Source organism: Camelina sativa, chromosome 19 (genome assembly GCF_000633955.1).
Source record: "Camelina sativa cultivar DH55 chromosome 19, Cs, whole genome shotgun sequence".
Classification (NCBI taxonomy): domain Eukaryota; kingdom Viridiplantae; phylum Streptophyta; class Magnoliopsida; order Brassicales; family Brassicaceae; genus Camelina; species Camelina sativa.
In genome coordinates this window covers 10,591,140-10,601,689 of record NC_025703.1, presented here as the reverse complement: position 1 = coordinate 10,601,689, position 10,550 = coordinate 10,591,140, and the positions used below count along the sequence as shown (strand labels likewise).

Sequence of the window (10,550 nt, the reverse complement as noted above, 5' to 3'; positions counted from 1 at the left end):
TCACTTTAACAGGAATAGTAAAGTCAGGAAACTGAGGTTGGAGACGAAGATGAGAATCAGATGAAGCTGAAGAAACAGAGTCCTTCTCCATAACCACCACAAGCCCTTGTTTTGGAACAACCATTGCCATTTCCGGTCTCTCTGTCTCAGTTTTGTTCTTCTATCAAAGATTTTTATCAGAGACAGAGAACAGGAGATTCACAGAAAGGGCAACAGAGAATATTCAATTAAACATAATCAGAAGAAGAAAATAAAAAAAAACAAACTTTCTATTAGATTGTGTGACAACAGACCTAGTTAGAGAAGTGTATACTATATTATTATTAATTTATGGGAAGATGAAGATTTAAGCTTTTTTAGGGTTTATGTGCTTCTCCCAATGTTTTTTTTTTATTTTTTTATTTTTATTTTTAGCATTTATTTACAACCCCCCACTTGTAGAATCAAAACGCTCATTTTTGTCCCTTTATTTTCTCAAAAATATCTCTCTGTTTTGGGGTTGACGATTCGATTCGGTTCGGTTCGGTTCGGTTCCCCAATTTCATTGGTATCTCATGATAACCGATTTCGACCGGACAAACCAGCCGGTCCGGGGTTTATCCGCCGAGCCCTATCCGATCATTTCACCTTCTTTCACTCTCCGAAGTCTAACCGCTTTTCTCCACTCTCAACCTCGACGACGATGTCTTGCTTGGTCTCCTCAACTTGCTCACTCGTCCCCTGCGACTCAAATCTGACTCGGTCAAGTCGTTCCAGCAAACTGTGCTCTTCAGTTTCGTGGCAGTCTTCTTTTCCCAAACTCTCTATCGGAATCGGTTCTGTTATCTCATCTCCCATTGTCAAAAAGGTAAAAAAAAAAAGCCTTTCTGTAATTGCGTTGTCTCTGCACAATCTCTGAGATAGTTTCGTAATTGTTCTTGGTAGTGTATATTTTTTGTGCCTTCTCTGATTTTGTAACTAACTTAGTCTCTGTTCTTGGATGTTGAACTCATTGTTCAATTTAGTCAATTGTAATTTGTGGATTTAAAGTAGAAATCTAGGGTTCTTATGAACATGAAATAGAAGCTCTTTAGTGTGAATAAATCTAGGGTTCAAAGCTTAAATCTTTATCTTTTGGGTGTTTAAAAGATTCAATTTTTTTCTTCTTCTAACGGCACTTAATGATTCAGAATACTCTCTTGTCTTAGCTTTGCAATTATGATTTCAGATCAGTCAAGAAGAGTCCTTTTTTTTGGCTATTGATATTGTTCTTATAATGCCTTGTTTGATGGATTGTTTTAGGATTCGTTTGTGCAAGCTGCTTGGACTCGAAGATCACGAGGTGAAGCGGCGAAAAGACCCAACAAGAAGTCATGGAAGCAGAGAACAGACATGTACATGAGGCCTTTCCTGCTCAATGTGTTCTTCTCCAGGAAGTTCATACACGCCAAAGTGATGCATAGGCCAACAAGCAAAGTCATTTCGGTTGCCACCACAAATGCAAGAGATATAAGGACTAATATACCGTCTCTTGTGGACAATGAAGCCTGCAGACTCATCGGTAAGCTCATAGCTGAGCGTTCAATGGAAGCTGACGTCTATGCAGTGTCTTATGAGCCAAGAAAGGGAGAAAGAATCGAAGGGAAGCTAGGGATTGTGATCGATACGATTAAGGAACATGGCATTATTTTTGTTCCTTGATACACTCTTTTAATAGATGATGACTTAGCATTTGCATTACCAAGAAAGGTCTGTGTTTTGTTTTTGATGCATATGCAGCAAAGAGGAGAAACCGGGTCTCTTTGGTAGTGAATGGTTCAAGAACACAGGTTTGCTCACTAGAGGAGGAAGAATATGAAAAAGAGAAAAATAAGTTAATATGGTTTATATAATTACATTTATCTGTACACTTGTTTCTTCTTGTCACAAGACATGTATCTAATCAAAATCTCTTCAAAAACACTTTCTTCACAAGGAATATGAATCCCTCCTTCATGTTCATACCCAAACTCATCTGCTACTTCATCCATCAAAGTCCTAAATTCAGGATATTGAAGATACTTGGTTGGTATCACAAACCTTTGCATCTCTTCGCCCACGTAGACCGCAAGATGTCCTCTCGGGACATCGTTTTGATCCCTGGCTCGTCTGCTACCGTCTGATAATTCACCCGAGATAAGACGATCCTTTATGTTAGTTTCGTACCTTTTGTTTCGTCTGATCTCTTGGCTTGCTAAACGTATGATGAAACTTAGCGAAATCATTTTGTTGAATCAAAAAAAGAAAGATAGCAAAAATCAAACGAAATATGGTGTCTTGAGAAGTTAAAATTCTAAAGGAATCATTTATATATCTGTCAATGTCAAAGGACCTTTACACTTGGTAGATCATAGATAACGATAAAGATCTTATCATGAAAGCTGTTATCTTCATAGAAAGTGAAAAAATAAAAAACAAGCTAGGTTAGCGAAACCCAGTTGTTCTTGTTTCTTATTTTTTTTCTTGTGTGATTCGATTCAATTGATCTGTCTGCTTTTTATGTCTTTTGTTTTCTTGGTCAACACGTTACGGAAGAAGACTATTATTAGGTAAGTACAGGTGTCCGTACCGTACAGTTGGTACGAGGTTACAGTTCTGTGAATCCAATTCACAAGTTAAGACCAAGACTTTCGCGTTACCATCGATTAAAAATAGGCATCAACCATTTTGCTACATCGAGTTTTATTGAATAAACTTTGATAGTTTTTGAAGTCGGTCACATAATTTTGCTAATCATTTAATTGTACAAGCTTGTTCAATGGCTGAAACAGTTTGCTTCACATCTACTCCCACATTGCAGATATTGGCAAGAGCTCCTGTATACTTCAGTCCGTAATCCACCGTTGCTCCGCAGTGAATCTTGAAACTATTAACCTGCAATTTTTTATTCCATGTATACTGGTTTAATAAACATGCAATGGTTGTTGCGTAGAACAGAAGTAACAGGATGCAATGGTTGTTGCATAGAACACAAGTAACAGGATTTTGGGATGTAGTTTGTGTTACCAGAGTCTTGAAGCAATCCCAATCGTCTACAAGAGGCTGTCCTGTTGTTCTTGTGGAAGTTAAGAGATTTAAGACATTGGTTTGTTTAAGCGAGAGTCGCAGAATCTCTATGATGCTTTGATCGATCTGTTTCCTATGATTCATTACATCAAGCAATTTCTTCTGAGCTTCGCCTCTTTCAGGTGATCCCGTTGGAGCTTTTTGAATCTGAGAAATGAATGAACGTTAAAACCTGAATCACTCTTTCTTTTAAAATGATCGAAAACAAGAAAAAGAAAGCAAAAAAAACTCACCTTTCTCTGGAGATATAACAGAGGGATATCGCGCGGACTGACCAAGCCAGCAGCTCTAGAGATCGGTGATGAAGAAGGGGATTCAGTGAAAGTGAAGTTTCCGTTTTCAGGATTGGTTCCAATGTAAGAGACAAGATCATCTTTAAGCATCTCCACTGATCCGAATTGGCATACATGAGAAGTCTGTTCTACATCAGATCCTGTTCTTCTCTTTACAACTTGGTATTGCTGCTTCAATGTCTCTTTGCTCATGTCATGAAGCTCACTGTCCCCAAAGCATTAACAAAAAAGAGAAAAAAATTATTCTCAAACACAAAGTTTTCAAGAACTAATCAAAACATTCGAAATAGTAGTCCATAAAGATTGAATCTTTTTTTGTTTGGCAGTACCTGTCCTCAAGCCAAGAGATGCTGAATACATCGCCGAGACAAGTGTCATACTCAGAAGGAGAAGGAGGATATGTATCAGGACAGTAAGTTCCATAGCTGCTCTCTTGCGAATTAGAAGCAGTCAGTGCGTATATGTTGAGATTGTCTTTTAAAATCCCTTCAAACATACTTCCAGCTTCACATGCTTCAAGATAGATCACCTAACATCCAAAATAAAAATACCTCAAAAACAGAACAGGTATATAAAGGATAGTGATATAATAACGAATGGGTTGAGTTATTTACCATCTTGTTGTATCTTTTTAGCTTATGCATCTTCTCCAAGACTTCATTGAAATCTTTTGCAAGGACATCCTCACCACTAGGCATCGCTGATAATAAACATCAACAAACTTTCGATTAGTATGGAGAGATACATCTTAATTAGATATATCTATGGATTAGTTAATTAATTTTTTGTTTGGCTTAAAAAAAACCTAGTAATCCAGGAGATCCATGGTCAGCATAGTAGATGAAGATAGTATCAAGAGGACCACTTTTCAAAACTTTGCCACTTCCTCCTGCGACGCCACTTTCATTTCCAAGTAGCACATTATAGAAATTCGTAGCATTAACCGCTTCTTTAGTGTAGTCCTATATCAACCAATTAAAACCAACAAAAACTAAATATATTATATGGAACCATTTGTAACATAAAAGAAGTAACAAATAATTATAATAAGAACCTTAGGAACTCCATTATAAACATCCTCTCCATAGGGTTTATTAATGATAACTCCAGGCCTAGGATTCTCCGGGGAAAACGCGATATCATCATACATAAACACAATGATGTTTTCTTCTTTTAGACCGCCTTTTCGGAGTATCTGATATGCATGACATATATCAGCCTGTGAGACAAAACATCGGTGGATTTAGTTCACACAAAATCTCTCTTGGACCATATATGTAAATTTTGATGTTACATGTTCACACAAAATTTAAACATTTATATACCTGATGCCTGTAGTTAGAGTAATCTTTTGATCCAGCAACTAAAACAGCCCACTGTTTGCCTTTAATTTCACCCTCGTTGCTAGATTCAAGATCATCATCGTTCACCAATTGGATTTTGCGGGATTCAGCTGATAACATAAGCAAAACATTGATGAAAACAAGAATCTGAAACTGACCAAGACGAGACATTATTTCTGAAAAGTTTTATTTTTTTGTGATGATGATTGAGAATAAAGAATATTGCTCATTTATATAGCCAAAACCTTTTTACCAAAAGTACAAGTCTGCGTTTCAGAGTTGAGTTGAAGGTGGTGTTATTAGTTTGTGATCTAAATAGAGTTTTAGTGACTTTAAATGTTATGTAGAATATGTTGTTATTCAGTCAAGATTTTGTTAAACTCTTTAAAAGTTTAATGTTATTGGTTTGTGTTGTAGAAAGTTAATAAATTTTTTGTGTTATTCAATTAAAACAAAAGAATCAACTATTAATGAATTGGTCAAAATAAAATTTTGGATTGTTAATAAATTCAATTATTATGTTATTGGTTTATGACTTTTATACACTTTTCTTCACAAAATAAAATTATGGTAAGTACATTAAAATAGATAAATTGTTTGAGAGACTTTACAAGATTGTAAAAAAACTAAACAACAAGATTATAAAAAACTATCAAACAATTCTCCAAAATCTTTCACTTATTCAATTTTTATAATTTATTGAAGTGATCAAAATTCTTTATAAATTTCCAATAACACTCCTCGAAGTGTTGACTTAAAAAGTAACGCATTACGTTGTCACACATGAGCCACCTTGCATGATGATGAACTAAACGGCCTTGAAATGTTTACTTGTTTTTGTTTGCTAGCTCCTCATTTTTCCGTTATCTTATTCTCATTATTATTAATTCTCTTGTGGCCAGTCTGTGTCTGTGCTAATTCAATTAATACATACTAGTGATTAATTAATATAGAAAATCTATAAATAAATTGTACATAGATTTCACTCTTTCCTTAATATTACTAGTCATAAGACTATCACACATTTGGATATAAAATCCAGTTGATCCAAATTGATATTAAATGGGGTTTTCTTTTTCATTTCAGGTTTTTGAAGATTTTACATAAATTTATAAAATAATATATTTAATATAAAATATAAAGATTTAAAGTTTAACAATCTTTTCAGATTGCGGAAATTTTTAAAAATAATTAGCAATAATACCAAAATAATACAGTAACAAAAATTCACATTTAGAAGATATATATGAGCCAAGACAATAACGTTCAAACTATTAAAACTTACCTCTTTGTTATTAGTTTCTATTTTGCTTTTCCTAAAATTTCTAATATCCTTTTTATATTTTCTTCGGATTATTGTAACTAAAATAAAGAAGAAATATCAAGTTAGCTACTTATATTTTCTTGTGACCAACCTCTGCTAAATTAAGTAATGCATACAAATTAGTGATTGTTATGAGTAAGTAGAGAAAGTTTAAGCATTGCGGAAAATTTTCATTCTAGTATAAATCCAAAAGTAAGAAGATGCGTTTGAATTGAGAACTTCACCTAATTAGAGTAAATACTAACTTTTTGTTAAGTGAATAAACCAATGATCGTAAAATTTAGCGTCAGGTTCTACTGAAATCGAGGGCACTTTCTCTACCTCTCTCCTACTGAAATCAGTTACTAGACTTAGTAGTGGGGAATTGTGCGGTCCAGACATAAAACGAGTTGCGTCTTGCAGAGATATTATAACTAACCTACTCATCTTTTTCTCTCTATTGTTTTCTTCTTTACGACTTTATACATTGTTTACATACAACTTTTATAAATTACATAGCTTTAACAAACTAAAAAGACAAGAATGGCCATGGCTTAGAGAAAAATAAGAAGACAAGAATGGCCTCATTCCATGTCTATCAACAGGGACATTAATGTCACTTAACCCTCTTCGTTTTGGTCTGAGATAAATAAAAAATATGGAAAATGTGAGATTTGATGGACCAAACACATGTTAATGTTACGCAAGATGATTCAAATCATAAGAAGACAAGAATGGCCTCATTCCATGTCTATCAACAGGGACATTAATGTCACTTAACCCTCTTCGTTTTGGTCTGAGATAAATAAAAAATATGGAAAATGTGAGATTTGATGGACCAAACACATGTTAATGTTACGCAAGATGATTCAAATCATAAGAAGACAAGAATGGCCTCATTCCATGTCTATCAACAGGGACATTAATGTCACTTAACCCTCTTCGTTTTGGTCTGAGATAAATAAAAAATATGGAAAATGTGAGATTTGATGGACCAAACACATGTTAATGTTACGCAAGATGATTCAAATCATAAGAAGACAAGAATGGCCTCATTCCATGTCTATCAACAGGGACATTAATGTCACTTAACCCTCTTCGTTTTGGTCTGAGATAAATAAAAAATATGGAAAATGTGAGATTTGATGGACCAAACACATGTTAATGTTACGCAAGATGATTCAAATCATTTGTGGTGGGAAGTTTAGGATTCTCTAATGTACCTGAGTTCTTCTCTGTGTCAGATAAAGTGCTTGAATGTGTATTAGAGCTATCCGAGCATACGCTCAGTTCATCCTGCAAGGGAAGCATTTCAAAGATTTTCAATTTAAGATGAGGATTAGATACAAAATGTTGAAATTGCTAAGATCATTTTCAAAACTCACAACTGGTGGCAAGGAGACTTGGCTATGATTTGGTGTTAGGCCTCTGCTTAAGTTGAACATCATCCATTCCATATTCGCATCTGCACGAGCCCTCAGTCTATTGAGCTCTGGTAAGACCTCTTTTCCGAGGTCTGGCCGGTCTTTCCGTCTCAGCTGTGCACATTTAAGTGCAATCTTTGCCAAAGAAGTAGCTTCTTCCACAGGCCAATTAGGCACTACTGGGTCTAGCATGTCCGTGAATGTGCCTTGCTCCATCGCTTGCTCAACGGTGTAAGACAAACCCGTTGGTCTTTTCGCAGTGAGCAGTTCGAGAAGCAAGATACCAAAGGAGTAGACATCAGATTTCACACCGAGCATTCCAGTTTGTTGGTACTCCGGATCAATGTAACAGAAAGTCCCAGCAGTTGATGTGACGTGGCACTGCGTTACGTTTTCAGCAACTGCAGGCACTAGTTTAGCTAATCCAACATCCCCGATTTTGCTTACGTAGTTCTGGTCAATCAAAATGTTTCCAGGTTTCAGATCACGGTGCACTATAGGCTCTGGTTTCGTCTGGTGAAGGAAGAGCAGACCCGTCGCAACTTCGGCTGCAATTCGAAACCTGAGCTCCCATGAGAGTGGTGGCGTGTTTTCATATTTATAGAGCCTATCAGATAAACTGCCTTTGGCCATATACTCATAAACAAGCACTCCATATTCTGGACATGCTCCAATAAGTAGCACCATATGCGGATGTCTTATGCAGCTAAGAACTTCCACCTGCAACAATTCTCAATAGTCGGTGAACAAACATCTAATCGATTTTGAGAGTATTTTATGATTTTAGGTTAGCTGTACCTCTCTTTGAAATTGAGATCTTCCTTGAGCTGCATCTGGTCTCAAAACTTTAATAGCAACAGGGGTATGATCAAGATAACCCTTATAAACAGGACCATACCCGCCTTCGCCTATCTTATTAGCTTTGTCAAATGAGTTGGTGGCTTCTTCAATCTCACCGATAACATACCTCCGATATCTCAAATTGGAATCCGAGAAAGATCCTGCAGCTTCTATGGCTCGTCTTTGTGTTTCGAGATCTGCTATCTTGCTTGCTGTTTCAGAGGCATCCATGGCAGCTTTGTTTGCTCTCTCTTTTTCCACTATTGACTTTATAGATTTCTCCGATATCTGTCCTTCTTGCACCCATCCTTCGTCTTCCAATTTCTGACGTTGGAGCTCCTTTGCCTTTGATCCAAAATTAACAGTCAACACTGCTATATATTATCATATTCACAGTCACAGGGACGGGTTTACTTTAATATATTATTTTACCTCTTGCTTTGCTGCTAGGGCTTCTCTGCAAGCTGATCCATACATGTCAATTGTGTGTTTCAGTTCCTGCTTTAATCTCCTCATCTCAGCTTCGACTTCTTCCTGTACATTTCAGGAAAAAACATATATATAGTAAACCATTCACGTACGAAAACATGTAATGGCTGCTGTCTATATAACCCATCAAACGCAACTTACCAAGTTTTGTGGTGAACAAGAACAAGATGACCGACCGCTATCTTGTGAGACGAAGGAGAAATCATGTTGGATATTAGTGTCATTAAACCTGATTCCTAGACGCATAGAGTGTCCAGAGCCTGTTGACATTCTTGGAGTTAAACCAGAATCAGGAAAGTCATAGATGAAGGAAGGGCTTCCAGTAGTGCTTAAACTCGGCCTGCCTGAGCTCACGAAAGATATGTCAGACCTCCCAGTACTTGTACTTGGCCGGCCTGAGCTTGTGGTACTTGGCCTGCCTGAGCTTGTGGTACTTCGCCGGCCTGAGCTTGCAGTACTTGGCCTGCCTGAGCAAACAAATGATATGTCGTTCTCCGAGTCTGATAAATCATAGAATGCGTTTGCGTAATTTGATGTTCTCGACATAGGTGACCTGTCGATGATATTAACGCAAAAGAAAGAAAGATAAGTTTATGTCGTCTTAAAAAGTAGGATAAGTTTCTTGGCAAAGAGAAAAGAGATAATCATGATACATTACTTTCCATAATCTTCAATGGAGCTAGCAGTCCAAGACCTTGCCGGAGTCCGATCTGTTTGTAGCAACGAAGGAACAATATCAAGATGAGTGGCAGTTCCACATGGATGGTTAAGCCCGCAAAAAAAACTATTTAATACTAATAGTAGTACCTCTAAAGCTCATGGTGTTCCTGAACTTTTCGTAGTTACAGATTTCAGAGTGGTTTTCAATTTGACCCATAAGAGGAGAACGATATGGAGCATCTCGTGAGGCATAGCGGACTGATGATATCTTCCCCTTGGAAATGACGTAAACTGTACAGAAATCAGGTGCTGCTTTCGCTACGTTGCTCGGTGTATCAGAAATCTTAAATTTTCTGTATGATTGGATAGAAAATAAACACTTAAAAAAGGAGACAAATAGAAAAGCAGATCTCAGTTTGATATAGGAAGGAAGAGAATTTTATATATGAAATCACCTCATGAATCCATGCCTCGATGGGGCACCAAGAACCAAATTCTCAATGATACCAGAGGAAACGTATTCCGTAAGGGACTTGACTATGTTGTCATCCTCAAGCGTCACGTCAAGGCATTGTATCTAAAGGGAAAACAGTTATTAAATTAAGGCCAACAACCAGAGGCTTTGCTACATCAGTTCAAGGATTCGCATTAGAAACAAAGCTTTGTAAGCGCGGAACAGAGATGTTATCATGAGTTTTTATTTACCTCTTTTCGACTGCAGTAGCAATGGAACGTCACAAAAAGACTCTCGGCTTGCTTATGTTTCTCTGCAGAAATCTCACCTGCAAAAACCCACCAAAAACAAAAACTTCAAATCTGCAACAACCTGAACACCTAGAACAACAACAAGACCAAGATGGGGTTTTTGTAATACAAAGAGCATAAAGAACATCAAACACAAAGCTCAGTCAGACCTGAATCAGATGATGATGATGATCTGAGGATGACATGGAGGAGGATAATGGTTTGACCTTTGGAGACAAGATGATCAGCAGCCCATTTGAGAGCATGTTGGCTTCCTTTATTATTATCAACTGCTACTGCAACTAACCCAGAATTCGAACTTTTCTTCTTCGAGTTGTTTCCCTTTTGAGCCTTCATCGATTGAGAACCC

General features: G+C 36.8%; 4 protein-coding genes across 4 annotated transcripts; 1 reads left to right on the top strand and 3 right to left on the bottom strand.

The window, feature by feature from the left end:
- On the top strand, window positions 607-1,886 carry LOC104765898 (50S ribosomal protein L18-like). Its single transcript, XM_010489688.2, has 2 exons — window positions 607-847; window positions 1,282-1,886. Exons 1-2 carry the CDS (start codon window positions 683-685, stop codon window positions 1,678-1,680), a joined length of 564 nt encoding a protein of 187 aa, XP_010487990.1. The 5' UTR covers window positions 607-682; the 3' UTR covers window positions 1,681-1,886.
- LOC109131056 (auxin-induced protein X15-like) lies at window positions 1,840-2,499 on the bottom strand. The gene has a single exon (XM_019241577.1). It carries the CDS (start codon window positions 2,241-2,243, stop codon window positions 1,878-1,880), a length of 366 nt encoding a protein of 121 aa, XP_019097122.1. The 5' UTR covers window positions 2,244-2,499; the 3' UTR covers window positions 1,840-1,877.
- On the bottom strand, window positions 2,671-5,010 carry LOC104765899 (vacuolar-processing enzyme delta-isozyme-like). Its single transcript, XM_010489689.2, has 8 exons — window positions 4,703-5,010; window positions 4,432-4,596; window positions 4,183-4,339; window positions 3,992-4,077; window positions 3,707-3,906; window positions 3,318-3,582; window positions 3,025-3,231; window positions 2,671-2,892 (listed from the first exon to the last, which is right to left on the bottom strand). Exons 1-8 carry the CDS (start codon window positions 4,889-4,891, stop codon window positions 2,752-2,754), a joined length of 1,410 nt encoding a protein of 469 aa, XP_010487991.1. The 5' UTR covers window positions 4,892-5,010; the 3' UTR covers window positions 2,671-2,751.
- On the bottom strand, window positions 6,457-10,544 carry LOC104765897 (U-box domain-containing protein 35-like). Its single transcript, XM_019240706.1, has 11 exons — window positions 10,351-10,544; window positions 10,142-10,218; window positions 9,892-10,013; window positions 9,584-9,789; window positions 9,435-9,486; window positions 8,918-9,329; window positions 8,720-8,821; window positions 8,246-8,632; window positions 7,409-8,167; window positions 7,247-7,319; window positions 6,457-7,131 (listed from the first exon to the last, which is right to left on the bottom strand). The coding sequence occupies exons 1-11, from the start codon at window positions 10,535-10,537 to the stop codon at window positions 7,112-7,114; spliced, it is 2,397 nt and encodes a 798-aa protein (XP_019096251.1). The 5' UTR covers window positions 10,538-10,544; the 3' UTR covers window positions 6,457-7,111.

What these genes read in the sequence shown, in the direction of transcription:
- LOC104765898 (XM_010489688.2), top strand. Translation starts at nt 683, where the DNA reads ATGTCTTGCTTGGTCTCCTCAACTTGCTCACTCGTCCCCTGCGACTCA. An exon ending in CATCTCCCATTGTCAAAAAG is followed by an intron (nt 848 to 1,281) that starts GTAAAAAAAAAA and finishes GGATTGTTTTAG; the next exon opens with GATTCGTTTGTGCAAGCTGC.
- LOC109131056 (XM_019241577.1), bottom strand. Translation starts at nt 2,243, where the DNA reads ATGATTTCGCTAAGTTTCATCATACGTTTAGCAAGCCAAGAGATCAGA.
- LOC104765899 (XM_010489689.2), bottom strand. Translation starts at nt 4,891, where the DNA reads ATGTCTCGTCTTGGTCAGTTTCAGATTCTTGTTTTCATCAATGTTTTG. An exon ending in TGGATCTCCTGGATTACTAG is followed by an intron (nt 4,078 to 4,182) that starts GTTTTTTTTAAG and finishes GTTTATTATCAG; the next exon opens with CGATGCCTAGTGGTGAGGAT. An exon ending in ATCTCTTGGCTTGAGGACAG is followed by an intron (nt 3,583 to 3,706) that starts GTACTGCCAAAC and finishes CTTTGGGGACAG; the next exon opens with TGAGCTTCATGACATGAGCA.
- LOC104765897 (XM_019240706.1), bottom strand. Translation starts at nt 10,537, where the DNA reads ATGAAGGCTCAAAAGGGAAACAACTCGAAGAAGAAAAGTTCGAATTCT. An exon ending in ATCATCATCATCTGATTCAG is followed by an intron (nt 10,219 to 10,350) that starts GTCTGACTGAGC and finishes GGGTTTTTGCAG; the next exon opens with GTGAGATTTCTGCAGAGAAA. An exon ending in AAGTCTCCTTGCCACCAGTT is followed by an intron (nt 7,320 to 7,408) that starts GTGAGTTTTGAA and finishes CTTCCCTTGCAG; the next exon opens with GATGAACTGAGCGTATGCTC.